Source organism: Pongo abelii, chromosome X, assembly GCF_028885655.2.
Source record: "Pongo abelii isolate AG06213 chromosome X, NHGRI_mPonAbe1-v2.0_pri, whole genome shotgun sequence".
In the NCBI taxonomy this organism is placed as follows: domain Eukaryota; kingdom Metazoa; phylum Chordata; class Mammalia; order Primates; family Hominidae; genus Pongo; species Pongo abelii.
Window position 1 is genome coordinate 125,689,297 of NC_072008.2, and position 20,434 is coordinate 125,709,730.

The 20,434-nt window shown below is 42.0% G+C and overlaps 1 protein-coding gene across 1 annotated transcript; it reads right to left on the bottom strand.

Moving 5' to 3' along the window:
- Positions 1–1,020: 1,020 nt before the first annotated feature.
- NKAP (NFKB activating protein) lies at positions 1,021–19,709 on the bottom strand. The gene is made up of 9 exons (XM_002832050.3): positions 19,151–19,709; positions 14,676–14,756; positions 12,553–12,623; positions 12,231–12,368; positions 10,427–10,490; positions 8,039–8,148; positions 7,866–7,941; positions 5,949–6,098; positions 1,021–1,365 (listed from the first exon to the last, which is right to left on the bottom strand). The coding sequence occupies exons 1-9, from the start codon at positions 19,534–19,536 to the stop codon at positions 1,191–1,193; spliced, it is 1,251 nt and encodes a 416-aa protein (XP_002832096.1). The 5' UTR covers positions 19,537–19,709; the 3' UTR covers positions 1,021–1,190.
- Between the last annotated feature and the right edge of the window lie 725 nt (positions 19,710–20,434).

Below are 20,434 nucleotides of genomic sequence, written 5' to 3' on the forward strand. Positions count from 1 at the left end.
TGTTGGTTTTAGAGTGGAGGTAAGGACTTAAATCAAAACCCATTATTTCCAGGGCAGATCATATATTATAGTACACAAGTCAGTTTTCAAATTCCAGATTTGCTTTTCGCAGCAATGCCTTCATTTTGTTAACAAAAGTGGCCTCCTATATGTTCCTATCAAGTCCATTTATAACACATTCAACACAGAGGAGTGATAATTTCCCAAAAGTTCAGCTGTGGTAGAGGTGGGGGTGGGGCAGGCATCGCATAGAGCTAATAGTAGCACTGTCTCATGGTATGAGATTGAAGTTTCTCATCTCACTAACACTTTTTGTTCATGCCACCTCCTCCAATACAGTAGCATTTTATTCATAATTTGGATTTTTTTTTTTTTTTTTGAGACAGAGTTTCACTCTTCTTGCACAGGCTGGAGTGCAATGTCACAATCTCGGCTCACTGCAACCTCCGCCTCCTGGATTCAAGCAATTCTCCTGCCTCAGCCTCCCGAGTAGTTGGGATTACAGGCGCCCACTACCACGCCCGGCTAATTCTTGTATTTTTTGGTAGAGACAGGGTTTCACCATGTTGGCCAGGCTGGTCTCAGCTCCTGACCTCAGGTGATCCACCCACCTTGGCCTCCCAAAGTGCTGGGATTACAGGCGTGAGCCACCGTGCCCGGCCTTTTTTTTTTTTTTTGAGACAGTCTTGCTTTGTCGCCCAGGCTGGAGTGCAGTGGCACAATCTCGGCTCACTGCAACCTCCACCTCCTAGGTTCAAGCAATTCTCCTGCCTCATCCTCTCGAGTAGCTGGGACTACAGGTGTGCGCCACCACTCCTGGCTGATTTTGTATTTTTAGTAGGGACAGGGTTTCACCATGTTGGCCAGGCTGGTCTCGAACTCCTGGCCTCAAGTAATCCACCCACCTCAGCCTCCCAAAGTGCTGGGATTACAGGCGTGAGCAACCGTGCCCAGCCCATAATTTGGATTTTTAAACCAGAAAGTTATTATGGTCAATCCAAAATAACCCAAAGAACTTGCTAAAGTTATATCAATAAGCAGCTTTTTATTGAAGGACTGAAAGAATTAAATAGAAGGCACAGTAGCACTATAAAGCTTTCTCAGAACATAATAATCTTTTCCTATGTATGTGTGGAACCCAGACTTTCTTTTTTGTTGTTAAAAATGTCTTCTGGACAATCAGAAAATCTTTATTTGTCATCCTTCCCTTTGGTCTTTCTGTAAACCATTTCTCGAAAACTGGCCAGAATCTTGTTCTCTCTCTTTCGTCTCTCTTCTTGGTTAAAGGATGCAAGGGCTCTCTTCTCATCAGCACTGTAGATCTGGTTCTCTTTTCGCAGTCGCACAGCCTCCATTCGGCGATGCCTGGAGAGAATTTTATTTTTGGCTTAATTTCTCAGTAATTATTTTCATAGTACATCCTCATTAATCCTTTCTTACCCAGAGTGGTCTATTTAACAGCTGACAAATAAAAACTGAAATGGGTTAAATTTCCAAAAGATCATTTATTAATATTTTAGCTGCCTGACACGTCTTTTTTGTTTTGTTTTGTTTTGAGATGGAGTTTTGCTCTGTTGCTCAGGCTGGAATGCAGTGGCGCGATCTCAGCTCACTGCAACTTCCACCTCCCTGGCTCAAGCAATTCCCCCATCTCAGCCTCCTGAGTAGCTGGGATAACAGGTCTGGCTAATTTTTGCATTTTTAGTAGAGATGGGGTTTCACCATGTTGGCTAGGCTGATCTCAAAATCCTGACCTCAAGTAATCTGCCTGTCTCAGCCTCCCAAAGTGCTGAGATTACAGGTGTGAGCCACCGTGCCCGGCCCTGATATGTCTTTGATTCATTTCCACTATTCAAATAATGATCTCTGATTTCCTGTCAACATAGTAAATGTTATCCTTTTTTCTTTTTTCCTTTTTATGAGATGTAGTCTGGCTCTGTCACCCAGGCTGGAGTGCAGTGGCACAATCTTGGCTCACTGCGACCTCTGCCTCCTGGGGCTCAAGTGATTCCCCTGCCTCAGCCTCCCGAGTAGCTGGGAGTACAGGTGTGTGCCACCACGCCCGACTAATTTTTGTATTTTTAGTAGAGATGGGGTTTCGCCATGTTGGTCACGCTGGTTTCGAACTCCTGACCTCAGGTGATCCACCTGCCTTGGCCTCCCAAAGTGCTGTGATTACAGGTGTGAGCCACCATGCCCGGCCACTATCATTAATTTCAAATACTAAGGGTATACGTCTAATTTGTTTCCAGTAAAACAACCAGAAATTGGCAAATTATTAAACTTCTTAGGTGATATACCCATTTGCCTTTGTGGAATTGGAAGTAGGATAGATAAAATATTTAACTAGTCATTAATCAGATGGAACTTCCTTCAAGGTTCCACTTTACCATAAAATCAAAAGAACCAAGTCTAGGCTGGGCACAGTGGCTCACGCCTGTAATCCCAGCACTTTGGGAGGCTGAGGCGGGCAGGTCGCCTGAGGTCAGGAGTTCAAGACCAGCCTGGCCAACGTGGTGAAACCTCGTCTATACTAAAAATACAAAAATTAGCTGGGTGTGGTAGTGGGCACCTGTAATCCCAGCTACTTGGGAGGCTGAGGCAGGAGAATCGTTTGAACCCAGGAGGTGGAGGTTGCAGTGAGCTGAGATCGCGCCACTGTACTCCAGCCTGGGAGACAAGAGCGAAACTAGGTCTCAAAAAAAAAAAAGAACCAAGTCTAAATCTGTAATTGAAGAGCAGTTTTTGTCAGTAGATTTAACTTCCAAGTCTCCCTCTGTCACCCAGGCTGGAGTGCAGTGGCATAATCTCGGCTTATTGCAACCTCCGCCTCCCAGGTTCAACCGATTCTCCTGTCTCAGCCTCCTGTTTCATGTACTGAATAGTTCTTTCTTTCCCCATTGATCTGACATGCTCTCTCTTTCATACACTGAAGTTCCATACATGTATGGCTATCTTTGGGCTCTGAATTTTATTTTTTTTTGAGATAGTGTTTCGCTCTTGTTGTCCAGGCTGGAGTACAATGGTGAGGTCTCAGCTCACTACAACCTCCGCCTCACGGGTTCAAGCGATTCTCCTGCCTCAGCCTCCCAAGTAGCTGGGACTACAGGCACTAGCCACCACGCCCAGCTAATTTTTGTATTTTTGGTAGAGATGGGGTTTCACCATGTTGGCCAGGCTGGTCTTGAACTCCTGACCTCAGGTGATCCACCCACCTCAGTCTCCCAAAGTGCTGGGATTACAGGCGTGAGCCACCACGCCTGGCCTGAATTTTATTCCACTGAACAATTCAGTTGTTCTCCTATGCTTTCTTTTTTTTTTTTTTTTGAGACGGAGTCTTGCTCTGTCGCCCAGGCCGGAGTGCAGTGGTGGGATCTCGGCTCACTGCAAGCTCCGCCTCCCAGGTTCACGCCATTCTCCTGCCTCAGCCTCCCAAGTAGCTGGGACTACAGGCGCCCGCCACTACGCCCGGCTAATTTTTTGTATTTTTAGTAGAGACGGGGTTTCACCGTTTTAGCCAGGATGGTCTCGATCTCCTGACCTCGTGATCCGCCCGCCTCGGCCTCCCAAAGTGCTGGGATTACAGGCGTGAGCCACCGCGCCCGGCCTCTCCTATGCTTTCTAAAGTGTTGTAAGCTTCATAATAAGTCCTCCTATCTTGTAGGAAATGTTACCTTCCTGCTCTTCTTTTTCAGGAGTGACTTGGCTATTCTTGTCCTTTTAGTCTAGTATATAAATTTTAGAACTGGCTTATTAAGTTTCATGAAAAACTGTGTTGTGATTTTGATTGGGACTGTACTGAATATAAAGATCAATTTGGGAAGAACTGACAACTTGACAATATTGCCTTCCTATCCGTGAACCTGGTATCTCTCCAGCTATTTAAGTTTTCTTTAATGTTACCTTCTTGCTCTTCTTCTTCAGAAGTGACCTGGCTATTCTTGTCCTTTTAGTATAATATATAAATTTTAGAACCAGCTTGATAAGTCTCATGAAAAACTGTGTTGTGATTTTGATTGGAACTGTATTGAAGATACAGGCTCTTAATGTGTTACATTTTTCCCCATAGAACCTTGGGCATCTTTTGTTAAGATTTATTCTTAAGTTTCTCATATTCTGACACTGTTATAAACTTTCTAGGTTTCTGTTGTTAGTAAATAGAAATGCAGTTCATTTTTATTGGAACTGTATTGAATATACAATCTCTTAATAATGTTTTATAGTTTTCCTCACAGAGTCTTGGGCATCTTTTGTTAAGATTTATTCTGAAGTCCTTCATATTCTCTGATACTATTACAAATGTTGTTTTCTTCTTATTTAGTTACATTTTCTAGTTGTCTGTTGCTGGTAAATAGAAATGCAATGGATTTTTGTGTACTAACCTTATATCCAACCATTTGTTAAACCTTCCTCTTATTTATAATTTATTTGGAGATTCTTTGGGATTTTCTATGTAAACAATCAAATCATTCACCATGTCATTCACAAAAAAATGACATTTTTTTTTTAAGACGGAGTTTCACTCTTGTCACCCAGGCTGGAGTGCAACGGCACAATCTTGGCTCACTGCAACCGCCTCCTGGATTCAAGTGATTCTCCTGCCTCAGCCTCCTGAGGAGCTGGGACTACAGGCGTCCGCCACCATGCCCAGCTAATTTTTGTATTTTTGGTAAAGACAGGGTTTCACCATGTTGGCCAGGCTGGTCTTGAACTCCTGACCTCAGGTGATCCACCCGACTATGCCTCCCAAAGTGCTGGGATTACAGGCGTGAGCCACCGTGCCTGGCTAAAAAATGACATTGTTATATCGTCCTTTCCAATCATTATTATTATTATTATTATTGTTTTTTCAGGCTGAGTTTTGCTCTCCAGGCTGGCATGCAGTGGTGTGATCTCGGCTCATTGCAACCTCCGCCTCCTAGGTTGAAGCGATTCTCCTGCTTCAGCCTCCTGAGTAGCTGGGATTACAGGTGCGTAATCCCACCACGTCTGGCTAATTTTTGTGTTTTTAGTAGAGACGGGTTTCGCCATGTTGCGCAGGCTAGTCTTGAACTCCTGGGCTCAAGTGATCTGCCTGCCTTGACCTCCCAAAGTGCTGGGATTACAGGCACGAGCCACCATGCCCAACCTTCCTTTCCAATCCTTGTGTCTCTAATTTCTTTTTCTTGCCTTACTGTGTGGGTCCTCCAATGCAATGCTTCAAATATTGGTCCTCAGTATTACAAGATTCTGGAGGTGCTTCAGGGTTTCTGCAAATATTTGCCTTCAATGTCATTTAAAAATAGTTATCTACTTAAAAAAAAAGTTTATCAAGTTTTAAAGAATCCAAAATTCAATTTGATCTAAGTACTGCTGCCCTATTAGCTCATTCTCCTGGTTCTTCCTGGAACTTTTCTCTTTCCTAATTTTATATTCATTTCCCATGTTGAATCCAGTGTCTTTTTAAAATTTATTTACTCATTTATTTATTAGCCAGGATATATTCTCAGCTGACCAATGTCTTTTATCATCTTTTTCTGTTATTCAGTCTCAGAAATCTGGGTCCATAAAGAACTGGAGACAAACTTGTAACCAGGAAACACTGTCTTGTGAAAATATTTTCCTAACTGCCACATTCCTCATGGGGCAGTGATAAATAACTGAATTTAACTATATCCTCCAGTGGATAAAATATCTGTAAGCAAATACCAACTAGGAAAGGACATCAGAAAGATTGATTCTTTGAAGTCAGAGATATAGCTGAGTTTGATTGAGGCTGAGTTGCATATATACTTGGAATTGCAGAAAACCATGTTATACTAACAACACTAATATCAAACCAATATTTACACTCTACTTTTCATAAGAAACAGTCACTTAATGAAAATCAATTACCAAATATAATTCTGGTAGTAAAAAAGAAGAAAAAGATCTAATCATGGAAACTGAGCTTAATGCCAACAACATACCTGCTACCACTCATTACATAACCTGAGCATTCAAATGATGCAATTTCTTCACTTGTCAAGCCAATTTCACCTCTTCGTGGGATACGTTTTCCAGCTTTTACATATTCAGCCATAGCTGCACCTTCACCAGGTAACAGAGCATGGCCATAGCTACAAAGTAATTCAGAATTTAGAAAAGGTCCATTAAATCATCTTAATATTAAAAGCTTATAATCTAAAGATAGCACCAAAAATCCCCACATTTTCTCTCAGACAAGAGTAGGAATAACAGTGCTCAGCAGTAGTGTGCTAGGAAGCTCAATGTGAATTGCTTTATCCTAATTAGTGTATTAAACATTGCATTGCACTATGACCTATACAACTAACCCAGAAATGCAGAAATATTTTGAAAGAAAAGAACTGATGTGAGTATAGATTCACAGTTTACAATTATGGATTAATTTATCCCTACAGGTATTGTCATTACTGGTTCTGGCTCCAGCTGATTCCCTTTCCCTTTTTCCCTTAAAAAATCCAAAGTATGCCAGGCACAGTGGCTCACGCCTGTAATCTGAGCACTTTGGGAGGCCAAGGCAGGAGGATCACCTGAGGTCAGGAGCTCGAGACCAGCCTGGCCAACATGGCGAAACCCTGTCTCTACTGAAAATACAAAATTAGCCGGGCATGGTGGTGCATGCTTGTAGTCCCAGCTACTCAGGAGGCTGAGGCAGGAGAATCACTTGAACCTGGGAGGCAGAGGTTGCAGTGAGCTGAGATCGTGTCACTGCACTCCAGCCTGGGCGACAGAGCGAGACTTTGTCTCAAAAAAAAAACAAAAACAAAAACAAAAAAACAAAGTAGGCTGGGGGTGCAGTGGCTGATGCCTGTAATCTCAGCATTTTGGGAGGTTGAGGTGGGCAGATCACTTGAGATCAGGAGTTCGAGACCATCCTGGCCAACATGGCGAAACCCCATCTCTACTAAAAATACAAAAATTAGCCCGGGTGTGGCGGCAGGCGCCTGTAATCCTGGCTACTTGGGAGGCTGAGGCAGGAGAATCACTTGAACCTGGGAGGCGGAGGTTGCAGTGAGCCGAGATCATGCCACTGCACTCCAGCCTGGGCGACAGAGTGAAACTCAATCACACCACTGTGCTTCAGCCTGGGAGACAGAGTGAGACTCCATCTCAAAAAAACAAAACAAAACAAACAAACAAAAAATTCTGGGCCAGGTGCGGTGGCTCATGCCTGTAATCCCAGCACTTTGGGAGGCTGAGGCAGGTGGATCATGAGGTCAGGAATTTGAGACCAGCCTGACCAACATGGTAAAATCCTGTCTCTACTGAAAATACAAAAAAAATTAGCCAGGTGTGGTGGCACGTGCCTGTAATCCCAGTTACTCAGGAGGCTGAGGCAGGAGAATCACTTGAACCTGGGAGGCAGAGGTTGCAGTGAGCCAAGATCAGGCCACTAAACTCCAGCCTGGGCAACAGAGCGAGACTCCATCTCAAAAAAAGAAAAAAAAATTCTGCTGGTAAAAAAAGAAAAAAGAGAAAAAATGGAATAAAAAATTCTGTAAGGATCAAAGAGAAATAGAAATCACACCTACTTGTGGAGGGGAAGTATTGGGAATCAGCATATGCATCTCCTTTTGAAAAGGGCTTCGAAGGATAGTAAGGATTTTAACAGGAAGAAACTGGGTATAGGGAAGAAAACAGAGGGCAGGGAAAAGAAGGGAAGGCATACTGGATGAAGAAATAAGCTGAACATGGCATAAGAGTTGCAAAGTGCACATTAAGCCCAGGGAATATTTAGTAGTCCAGCTCAGCTGGAACCTGGAGTAGAAATAAGGGAATAGAGTCAGATAAGCCTGGCAAGGTAAGTTAGAACCAGACTTTTTGGTAGGTACTTTAGATATTATAAACACACTGCTACTTACTTCAAAGGTTTATCATCTTGAGAGGTAAGTGTTTTTGGAGCCTCTGGGCCAATTAAATCTGATGGTTCTTCGGCCTCTGCATGAAAGATATTAAGAAACACATTCACATTCTGACTAATTGGTTACTTTAATGTTTCATTTGTTCTGAGTTAAAGTCTATCAGAAGAACCTACTTGTTCGATCCTTCCAGGGATTTTCCAGAAACTCTTCTTGGGATTCTTTAGAGCTTGAATCACTGGACTCTTTTCTGCTCTTCTTAGACCTCTTTTTCTTATATTTCTTCCTATAGGGATTTTAATTTGATACAAATTCACTTAATCTTCCTATGTTAGAGGGCATCTTAATTTTTTTCTTTTTAAATTTTGAACTGGTGACTATACATCTTAATTTTTCAAGGCAAAGAAAGGTGACAATAAAATGATCTGAATTCCCAGCTTATTCAAACTTGCAAGACAATTCTACTTAAAAAAATCTGCTTCTAACTTATCCTGGGAAACAGAGCAAGATCCCGTCTCTATTAAAAAAAAAAAAAAAAAAGTAGCTGGGTGTGATGGCACACACCTGTAGCCTAAGCTATTCAAGAGGCTGAGGCAGGAGGATCACTTGAGCCCAGGAGTTCGAGGCTGCAATGAGCTATGATTAGCCCACTGCACTCCAATCTGGGTAACAGAGCGAGACACTGTCTCTTAACAATTTTTTTTTAAAAGTATTCTAACTTATTTAACCAAATCATCTTTTGCTATAAAAATTATCACTAAAGGAGGCTGGGTGTAGTGTTTCACCCCTGTAATCCCAGCACACTGGAAGACTGAGGTGGGTGGGTCACTTGAGCCCAGGGGTTAGAAACTAGCCCTGGGCAACATGACAAAACCGTGTCTCTACAAAAAATACAAAAATTAGCCAGGTGTGGTGGCATACGCCTGTAGTCCCAGGTATGGGGAAAGTGGGGGCAGAGGTGGGAGGATGGCTTGATCCTGGAAGGTTGAGGTTGTAGTGAGCTGTGATCGTGCCACTGCATTCCAGCCTGGGTGACAGGGTGAGACACGGTCTCAAAAAAAAAAAAAATTCACTAAAGGGAACAATGAAATACAGTTCTGATGCTGTAGAAAGACAACAGAAATAAAACAGCCTAAAAAGTCCCAACAATTTGAACATTATGAATAATTTTATGTGTAATGGATTAAAATATGTCAAATATGTTTAAATCCTTGGGTTAATAATACTTTTAAAAAATCCAATTTATTATTTGAAAAGTCATTAAAACAAAAAAAATCAAGCAATTATCCTGCTCTTACTATATAAACTATATTTCAGGGTATCTAAATAGTTGATGAGGGTAAGTTTCTCTTATAGAATCATTCTGACTAATAAATGAAGGATAAAGCCAGGATTAGACTATCACCATTTTACAACCCCTAATGAAATAAGAGATCGAGATAATGACCATCAATGGCTGTTAATATGACAAAAAGTGACAACCAGACATTATTTGCCTCCTGACAGTATACAGCACCACTTATGAAGTATTCTTGCCCCAAACTCAAATCTGAGCCTTCTCAGGCCTCTAGACCTATCAATCTACTGGAAATACAGAGGACAGAACATGCCAAAGAATACCATAAGAATACAGTCATTGCAATTTAGGGACATTATTTGGATCCTGATTGGAATAAACTACAGAAAAAAACTGCTGAGAATAGAGGAATTATTATTAAATGTTTTAGGCACAATAATAGCATTCTGGTTATGGGTTTTTTTTTTTTTTTTTAAATATAGAGACAGGATCTCGCTATGTTGCCCAGGCTGGTATTGAACTCCTGGGCTCAAGCGATCCTCCTGCCTGGCCTCCCAAAGTGCTGGGATTACAGATATGTGCCACTGTGCCTGGCCAGTTTTTTGTTTTGTTTTGTCTTAAAGAATGCCTATCTTGGTGAACCCGGGAGGTGGAGCTTGCACTGAGCCGAGATCGCGCCATTGCACTCCAGCCTGGGCGACAGAGCGAAACTCCATCTCAAAAAAAAGAAGAAGAAATAAAAAGAATGCCTGTCTTTTAGAGAAAGGTAGTGAATTGCTTATGGATGGAATGATATCTGAGATTGGGTCCAAAATAAATGATGGATGGCAGATACTGCCCATGAGTTGATAATTATTTAGACTGCATGACAGGTGCAGGAGGGATCATTATACTATTTTATGTAATTTTATATGCATTTGAAATTTTCTGGCTGGGTACAGTGGCTCACTCCTGTAATCCCAGCACTTTGGGAGGCCAAGGTGGGAGGATCACTTGAGGTCAGGAGTTCGAAACCAGCCTGGCCAACATGGTGAAGCCCCATCTCTACTAAAAACACAAAAATTAGCTAGGCATGGTGGTGGGTGCCTATAATCCCAGCTACTCGGGAGGTTGACACATGAGAATTGCTTGAACCTGGGAGGCGGAGGTTGCAGTTAGCTGAGATCGAACCACTGCACTCTGTTGCCTGACAGAGTGAGACTCTGTCTCAAAAAAAAAAGAAAAGAAAAGAAAAGAAATTTTCCATAATAAAACTTAAAAAACTGACGATCTGTGTTTCTTCTTCTTTTCCTTTTTCTTGGCTTTCTTTGCTCTCCTTTTGTTATCTTCATCTGCAAATTAAAGCACATTACAATTAAGAAAAAATTTTTTAAACTCTAAAACCGTAGTACTTTTGAGTAGGTAACTATCCTATTGCTGTCCCATTTATTGTTACAAAGAAATTACCTCATTGAAACATTTATTGCTATTTGTCACGAACTGTAGGAGGTACTATGAACATGGAAATTAAAGTCACTAGGTATTTGATGATATAGGGTATTATTACTAATTTTATTGTGTGAGATAGTGTGGTGGCTAAGTAGGAAAATGCCTCTTTTTATGGGATGCATACAGAAATATTTAGGGTGGAAGTGTGATGATATTTGTAATTAACTTTGACTATCTCTGTGAAAAGCCCATATTTGAAGCAAATATGTAAAAATACCAACAACTGCCCAATCTAGGTGATAAGTATATGGTATTAATTATACTATTCTCTTCGCTTTTCTGAATATTTAAATATTTTCATGATAAAAAGGGAAAGAAAACTATGTGTGTGTTGGAGGGGGGAGAGAGAATACTTTCCTGGAGCTCAGTCTAATGGAGGAGACAGATAGGTAAAGAGATCAATACAATCTGGAATGATAGAGGGAAGCTTGGGGAACCTGGACACACAGGGGAGTCTCAAAATCAGATTTGGGGAGGGTGGCTGAGGAATGGTTGATCAGGAAAGGTGACTCTTAAAGTAGTTCTTTGATTACAAAAGTAACGCATGCCCAATGGTGCAATGAGTAAACCAAGCTGGATGGAGGGAGAGACTGGCATTGTAGGCAGAGGGCCTCTCTACCAAGTAACAATTAAGAGAAAGAACATGGAATACTGAGGAGATAGAAAGTAGTTTTCAGATTACAGAGGATGTTGCAAGAGAGTGTAACAGGGTATATGTGATTAGAGAGAAATGAGTCAGGGTCTGAACTTTACCCTGAAGGCTATGGAGTGCTACTGAAGGATTTTAAGTAGGTATTTGGTGTTATAGGGTATTATTACTAGTTTTATTGTATGAGATAGTGTTGTAGTTAAGTATAAAAATGCCTCTTTTTAAGTGTTGCATACAGAAATATTTGAAAGTTCTGTCTTCCAGTACTGAGGAAGAGAAGTGACAGGGAGGGCCAGGAAACTTGGGCAATATCAGAGGAAGGTGAACCTTTGTGTAATGTGTTAACCTCAGAGGAGGCACCTTCTGGTCAATCATCAGCCAGGAGACAGTACAAAAAGGAGACTCTTTGTGATGCACTACCCCAGATAGGATGCCTTCCACAAATAGGCAGCTAGCATGAAGTAGGCACTTTATGGCATATCTTTTTGAAAACTGTACAGAGGTGCTCATTGGGCATGAGAATTAAACAAAGAGCCCTTCCACTGGGCTGATGCAGCCCTGTAAGGCTTACTTTGGTACAGCCCAACCCCCTGACTTGGTCTGGTGCCATGTGCCTTGTACACTTTGCACAACCAATCCCAATCCGGAGTCAGATTGCTTAGGTTTGAATCCAAACTGTGTGACCTTAGGGATAGTAATTATAACCTGCTCTGTCTCCATTTCCTCATCTATAAGATGTACCCTACAGTTATTGTATGGATTAAATGGCAATAATGAATATAAAGCACTTATTGGGGTACCTGGCACAAGGTTAGCAAGTGTTCAAAAACTCTTCAGTATTATTATTGTTTTCAGGAACCTTCTTCTAAAATAAGTTTTAAGAAGTAAAACTAGTTTTGAAGCAAGGCTTGCAGAATGCTGTTGGCGTTCTTACCACTGGAGTCTGTTTCAGAATCAGAGTCACTGTCGCTATCTTCAGAATACTTATGTTTTCTTTTCGATGATTTTTTCTTTCTCCTTTTCTTGGACCTTTCTTTTGAACGGCTAGACTTCTTCTTCTTCTTTTTTTCTTCTAAGAAAGTACAAATAAAAAAATTATATTCTAAAAAACTATTTCTGAACATCAAAAGAAACAGACGATGGGCAATTTGAGTAAAAGCAAAGTCTAATGTTCAACTATTTACAAACTGATTTTTTTAAATCTCTCAATAAAATAGCTTGTATTTTAAAACTATCCTTTTTTTTAAAAAAAATACCTTCTGAAGTAGAAGCTGAAGTAGTGCTTTTCTTTGGCTCTTCATCCTCCACTGGTGTATGCTCATCGGAACTGAATTTAAATAAAATGGTTATAAGAATTAGGAAAGTGATGAAATATGGACCATGGAGTATAAAAATATGAACTCCAAATTTTTCAGTAACAGCATCGATTGTCCAAGAACCATTAAAAGCAAGCATTGGAGATCCTAAGGCAGAACTTGGGAATCAAAAAAAACAAAACAACAACAACAAAGCAAGCACTGAACTACTTTCGTAAACGTGCAGTTCAAGGGTCTACCATCTTTGTAATAATAAAATAACTTATCATTTGCATAACATTTTAGAGTTTACATAGTGCTATTTAAACAAAGCAGCATGGAGGATTTATATTTTCACAAGAAACCACAGGGAAAAAGTAGAGAAACAGGAACCATAGGAAAGATTAAAGAAACGGTATAAGAAGGCTGAAGACTTCATAATTTTATTTTAAGCACATAAAAGACAAATGGTAAAGCAGCAGTTGTTCTGTCTCCTCAGAGCAAAAACCTAACAAACTACAGTCTAAAGAGATGTTGTTCTGTTGCAGAGAATTCTGAAAATGAGTATTATTCAAATTCTACAATAGTTTAGAAAAGGAGTTTCCACATCATATAATGTTTTCCTCTGAAGATCATACTTGGAGTAATTTAAATATTATCTAGAAAATTATTTTGGCTGGGCGCAGTGGCTCACGCCTGTAATCCCAGCACTTTGGGAGGCTGAGGTGGGCAGATCATGAGGTCAGGAGTTCAAGACCAGCCTGACCAACATGGTGAAATCCCATCTCTACTAAAAATACAAAAATTAGCCAGGCATGGTGGCATGCACCTGTAATCCCAGCTACTCGGGAGGCTGAGGCAGGAGAATCACTTGAACCCGGGAGGCGGAGGTTGTGGTGAGCCAAGATCACACCACTGCACTCCAGCTTGGGTGACAGAGTGAGACTCTGTCTCAAAAAAAAAAAAAAAAAAAAAAAGAAAGAAAGAAAACTATTTTTAGGGTTCCTTCCAACTCTAATTCAATACATTCAGGTTCTTCAAGCGTTTTCTTTTTTTTTTCTTTTAAATAGTCTTGTTATTTGCCCAGGCTGGTCTTGAACTCCTGGGCTCAAGGAATCCACCTGCCTTGGCCTCCCAAAGTGCTGTGATTACAGGCGTGAGCCACCGCACCTGGCCTCTTCAAGCATTTTCTAAAGGTATCTGTAAGAACAAGTTTCAGATAATAATGCTTTATTATCCAATCACAAATTACAGGTTTACCTGTCAAGCACATTGTCTCAACTCAACCTAAAGTTGGCACAGAAATAGAGAGGGAAGAAGAAACTTATGAGTCGCATCAAAGAGAAAAGAAATAAGCAAAAAGAAAAAGCATTAAGCCTGCAGATAGTATTGGATATAGGAATATTAACTAAACAAAACCATACTGGTATATTCATTTAAAAAAATCTCTTTGTAGGCTGGGCGCAGTGGCTCACGCCTGTAATCCCAGCACTTTGGGAGGCTGAGGCAAGCGGATCACGAGGTCAGGAGTTTAAGACCAGCCTGGCCAACACGGTGAAACCACCGTCTCTACTAAAAATACAGAAATTAGCCGGGCGTGGTGGCAGGCACCTGTAATCCCAGCTACTCGGGAGGCTGAGGCAGGAGAATCGCTTGAACCCAGGAGGCGGAGGTTGCAGTGAGCTGAGACCGCACCATTGCACTCCAGCCTGGGCGACAGAACAAGACTCCATCTCAAAAAAAAAATCTCTTTGTAATGCTAATATCTGACATGCAATCTGCCACTGAGTTTAGTTGAGAAAAAATAATTCAAAATAATGTGTATTATTTAACAATGAACCCTTCTATTAATAGGAAATTTATACTCCATGAATTATTTTAGATTATGCTAAAATCTACTAGCAACATGTTTTAATCTTTAGATATGTTCTGTGTTTTTAAAACTTAAGGGGTAGAAGAACATAAATCACAAGAAAGAAAAATGTGAGATATATTTAAAGTTCTTCACTTAAACATTTTCACAATAGATTCAGGATTTAAACACATATTATAACATTTTAAAACTACATTTTTTAACCACTTACTCTGGTTCAGGATTCTTTGGAGAAAGTCCCCATACTTCAGGAGCTCCCAATTCTCCAATTCTCTCTCTCTCACTTAATCTCCTAGCAGATAAAGACATGTAAATTATAACTCAATGGCTGAGTTGTTTCCTAAATATATAATCAAATTCAATAGGAGTCTAGTTAAGCCTTTTTTCCCTTTATATTTTAAACATGAATAAAAACTTGGTTTAAATGTAAACTCATCACTTAAGGTCTGATGTTCTGATAATACTATCAAATGGTACAGACTATAGAAATGATGGCCTGGGAGACTGTCAAGCGCATCCGTTCTTCTATATGCATGAGACAGCTCTTAACTGCTCATTTCATCATCTGTAATATGTGACAGAAACAACTTCACATTTGTAAGTAACGTCATTTGTTTACAGATTTATGAAAGGTGAAGAGAAGTCTCTTTCGATTTGGTCAAACCTTCAGTTTTCAGAAACCGAGGAACTAATGAATAAAATAAAAATGATGCATTAGACGTAGAAAACAACTGAAGTTCTGAAAATGAAAGAAAAGTTTTTATTTTATTATTTATTTATTTTTTTAGATGGAGTCTCGCTCTGTCGCCCAGGCTGGAGTGCAGTAGCGTGATCTTGGCTCACTGCAACCTCCGCCTCCTGGGTTCAAGTAATTCTCCTGCCTCAGCCTCCTTAGTAGCTGGGATTACAGGCATGCGCCACCACGCCTAATTTTTGTATTCTTAGTAGAGATGGGGTTTCATCATGTTGGCCAGGTTGGTCTCAAACTCCTGACCTCAGGTGATCCACCTCAGGTGCTGGGATTACAGGTGTGAGCCACTGCACCCGGCCCAAAATAAAAGTTTTTTATTTTTTGTAGAGATGAGGTCTTGCCGCCAGGTGCGGTGGCACATGCCTGTAATTCCAGCACTTTGGGAGGCTGAGGCGGGCAGATCGCTTGAGATCAGGAGTTGAAGACCAGCGTGGCCAACATGGTGAAACCCCGTCTCTACTAAAAATACAAAAATTAGCCAGGCGTGGTGGCGCATGCCTGTAATCCTGGCTACTAGGGAGGCTGAGGCAGGAGAATCGCTTAAACCCAGGAGGTGGAAGTTTCAGTAAGCCAAGATCGTGCCACTGCACTCTAACCTAGGAGACAGAGCGAGACTCCGTCTCAAAAAAAAAAAAAAAAGAGGTCTTGCTTTGTTGCCCAGGCTGATCTTCAACTCCTGGCCTCGAGCAATCCTCTTGCCTCAGCCTCTCAAAGCGTTGGGATCACAGGCATGAGCCACTGCACCTAGTCAAAAAGTTTCATTTAACAAAAAATATATTTGGGGCCGGGCATGGTGGCTCACGCCTGTAATCCCAACACTTTGGGAGGCCGAGGCAGGTGGATCAGCTGAGGTCAGGAATTCAAGATCAGCCTGGCCAACATGGTAAAACCCTGTCTCTACTAAAAAAAATACAAAAATTAGCTAGACACGGTGGCATGTGCCTGTAGTCCCAGCTATTCAGAAGGCTGAGGCTGGAGAATCCCTTGAACCTTGGAGGTGGAGGTTGCAGTGAGCCAAGGTCACGCCACTGCACATGACAGCCTGGGTGATAGAGTGAGACTTTTATCTCAAAATAAAAAACCAAAAAAAAACTACACTCAATGAGATACAAGGTTTGTTCCCTCTCTGTTTTCCTTTTAGTTCCTTTTTGGAAAAGGAGTGCATTTTGTATCTATTCTTTGAAGGACACTAAAATTTGTTTCTTCTTTTGTTTTATGCCTATGGTTTCTTCTGTTTTAATTTTTTTTATTCCTCATAAACTAAAAAAAAAAAAAAAAAACAGACTAAGGCTCATTCTCTCAAAGTTTAGCTGCTTGTGACTCCATTTGTTTTTAAAAATCCTTCCAAAATAAATATAATTGCAATGAGTTTTTCTATAAATTGTTTTTGCTTCCTTAATCAGGCGAAAAGGTATTATAACTATGCAGAGTCAGACTGAGAGGGTTTCTCACCTGAAGTAACAGACAGTTTAAAAGGTAACATATTTATAGCTGTACTTGGAATGTATGGATATCGGGGGAAGAACGCCTACCAGACTGTAAACAGCAGGAAGTCCTGTTGTCACCTGGTTTCATCTGTAATGTTAAGGTAAATTATTGGCCGGGCCCAGCACTTTGGGAGGCCGAGGCGGGTGGATCACTTGAGGTCAGGAGTTCGAGACCAGCCTGGCCAACATGGCGAAACCCCGTCTCTACTAAAAACACAAAAATTAGCTGGGTGTGGTGGTGCATACCTATAATCCCAGCTATTCAGGAGATTGAGGCAGAAGAATCACTTGAACCCAGGAGGTGGAGGCTGCAGTAAGCCAAGATTGCGCCACTGCATTCTCCTGGGAGACAGAGCGAGACTCCATCTCAAAAAAAAAAAAAAAATAAGATAAATTATTTATTTTCTAAATGTACATATGCAAGTTTCATCCAAGAAGTTCTGACATCTTTTGGTGAGGATTCTCCAAGAAGAAACTATTTACTTTTTGACTGACATAGCCTGTGGGTATGTTTCTGAAAAATGTATCTTAGAGAGATGGGTCTCCAACCTAACTCAGGACTGTTTTTACTGTTTTTGCTCCCATGCATGAAACATTAATAGCTAACACTTATGGAATAGTTATTATGTTCCAGCCACTTAATTATTACAATCCCAAAATCCATAGTACTTATTTTATCCCCTTTTTAATCCATAGTACTTATTTTATCCCCCTTTTAATGATGAAGAAGTGGTGCCCAGAGAGGTTAAGTAACTTGACCAAGGTCACACAGCTATTAAGTGGCAAATAAAGGCTTCATACTCAGTCTGATTCTGGAGTTTGCCCTTTTCCTTTCTTTCTTCCTGTTCTCTTTGTTTTTTTGTTTGTTTGTTTTTGAGACAGCATCTCCCTCTGTCACCCAAGCTGGAATGCAGTGGTGAGATTATGACTCACGGCAGCCTTGACCTCTCTAGGTCAAGTGATCCTCCCACTTCAACATCCCCAGTACCTGAAATTACAAGCACATGCCACCACGCCCAGCTAATTTTTAAAACACTTTTTGTAGAGACAGGGTATCCCTATATTGCCTAGGCTGGTCTTGAACTCCTGGATTCAAGTGATCCTCCTGCCTTGGCCTCCTAAAGTGTTGAGATTACAGGCATGAGCCTCTGCGCCCAGCCAAAAAATGCATAGTTTTAAGGAGAAAGGAAAAGGCTCATAATTATTGCTGTGTAAGTCTTAATATCTTGTTTATTGTTAAATTATGTGTCAGGCACTGTACTAAGTTATTTACGTGCACTTATATGTTTAAAAAAATGAGAAACTTAGAAATATTACAGGCATTAAGAGGTAGGTTAAAGTTCCAACAGTTGGGAGATGTCTTGAGTCTTTTTCTTCCGGCAGTGGGAGGTAATAAAGTATAGTGATGAAAAGGACAGGTTCGGCAGGGCATGTGGGGTCATTCCTGTAATCTCAGCACTTCGGGAGGCCAAAGTGGGAGGATCACTTGGGCCCAGGAGTTCGATATCAGCCTGGGCAACATGGTGAAACCCTGTCTCTACCAAAAAATACGAAAATAAGCCGGGTGTGGTGGTGCGCACCTATAGTCCCAGCTATGAGGGAGGCTGAGGTGGTAGGATCACTTGAGCCCAAGAAGGTGGAGGCTGCAGTGAGCCAAGATTGCACCACTGCACTGCAGCCTGGGCGACAGAGCTAGATCCTGTCTCAAAAACAAAACAAAACAATCCCCAAGCTATGCATTCTTCCACTCCAATACTCACTTTGATTAGAGATCTAGTCTCATCCCGGCGTCATTTTTCGAGGTCAAGACTGAGACCACTTAACAAGACCTTCCTCAAAGTGGGGTCATCTATAGCTTACCAGATCACTTTTCCTACATGCATCTAATCGTCTTGTCTGAGGGGAAGGTTTATTTCCTCTCCAACTTAAACCCTTGATTTCATCCCTTCCTAATTCCCCACAAAACAATTCTACATAAATATCCTGTTATCTCAGACCTGTGAGTTCCTTCATTCAGCAAGCAATGGTTGAGCGCCTATAAAGTACCACGCACGTAGAATTCTGTGATCAGAATTCTCCGTTCACTGGCTCCTCCTTTCCATGAGCTCAGTCTAGTGGGGAATACAAATATATTCACGAATGATAATGACACAACCAGGTAAATGCTACAGTTCTGGTAGGTCTGAGCTCTGGGCAATATTCGCTAACAAGACAGGACGCGGAAGGGGGTAGCGGGAGACAAGGGCACTATATAAAGGGGCCTGAGGGTAAGGGAAAATGAAAAGGACGAATAAAGGGTTGTCGTGGGTGGATTAAAGAAAGGGATGAAAATGGGCGCAAGGCAAGCAGAGTGAGCGAAATGCGAATAGTCAGAAGCGGAATGAATGATAGATCGGACTCCAAAGGCACGTAGGCTTGTACAAGAGAAAGTGCGGCCGTCTCACTCACTTCTGCCGCAGGCTCTCCTCCCTTTCCTTGTCGAGGAGGCTAGGCCAAGGCTTGTCGCTCCCGTAGGGGCGCGAGTAGCTGCCATAATAGACTGACGAGGAGGCAGAAGCGAAGGGGATGCCCCGGGGCGCAGAAGGCCGCTCTCTAGAACGCGACCGCGAGCGTGAGCGGTAGGACTGGTTTCGGGAGCCTTGGCTGAGGCCACCCAGCTGATGGCTGAGTCCATTCCGATCCCCGGACCGAGAGCAAGAGTGCGAGCGAGAGCGGCGGCCCCGCGGGGAACGGGCAGATTTGCTGGGCTTCGGACTCTTCGACGAACTGCGACGCCTTCCCCCCGAGCCCGAGGCCTCCCTACCCGGGCTGCGCGAGCCGGACACCGGAGCCATTGCTACTGGGGGGCCCCCAGCAGCCGTGGGAGAAGGGGGCGCTCTCGCGAGCCTAGGAAGATCTCTGTTGCCTTGGTTCCCGGGACCTGCCGCTGCGGAACAGCCCAAATCTGAGGAAACCTTGGAAACAGTTTTGGGTACGTCTGCAAAAACCTTCCCCGGATCTAGGCGGTCGTCGCCGACAGGAAGCGATGTGTGCATCAATATAAATAAGCCGGTGAGGCAACTAGATTGCGTGCATCCTTACCGTTCCGAGTGAGGCTCCTCAAGTCTAAGCAAGAGACCAAGTACTTTCTCAGCCTTGAACTTGAAACACTTGAAGGGAAGTATATATTTCAACCACAATATACAGTATACATTTCACTGAGTGGCCGTATGAACAACACAGTTAATTCTGCTTGTGTTTCATGTGCTTTCTGTGTGTATTTATATATAAATGTGTGTGTGTGTGTATGTCATGTATGAAAGTATGAATGTATATTTTCTTTTTCTTTCCAATCCCAAGCAAATCGGGAGAGTTTTTCGCGACTGGGGATGAGCTATGATGTCTAAGCCCCATATTGCCGTGTTAGCTTAGAGGGCGCAAATTTTGTTAATGACTCGCGCCTGATAAACTTCAATTAAGTTTCCCGCCTAGGGAAAAACTGATACTTATCCCCTAGCCACCCGTCTCCACCAATATGCCCCAGCAAAAGAAGGTTTTTTTTTTTTTTTGAGACTGGAACTCACTCTGCTCACTCTGTCGCCCAGGATGGAGTACAGTGGCAAGATCTCAGCTCCCTGCAAACCTCCGCCTCCCGGGCTCAAGCGATCTTCCCACCTCGGCCTCCTGAATAGCTGGGATTACAGGCGCATGCGACACCAAGACTGGCTAATTTTTTTTTGAGGGGGGTCGGGG

Coding starts and splice junctions, on each gene's coding strand:
- NKAP (XM_002832050.3), bottom strand. CDS start 19,536: ATGGCTCCGGTGTCCGGCTCGCGCAGCCCGGGTAGGGAGGCCTCGGGC. Junction 14,757..19,150: donor GAGGAGAGCCTGCGGCAGAA/GTGAGTGAGACG, acceptor TTTATCTGCTAG/GAGATTAAGTGAGAGAGAGA. Junction 10,491..12,230: donor TTCTGAAACAGACTCCAGTG/GTAAGAACGCCA, acceptor TTTAATTTGCAG/ATGAAGATAACAAAAGGAGA.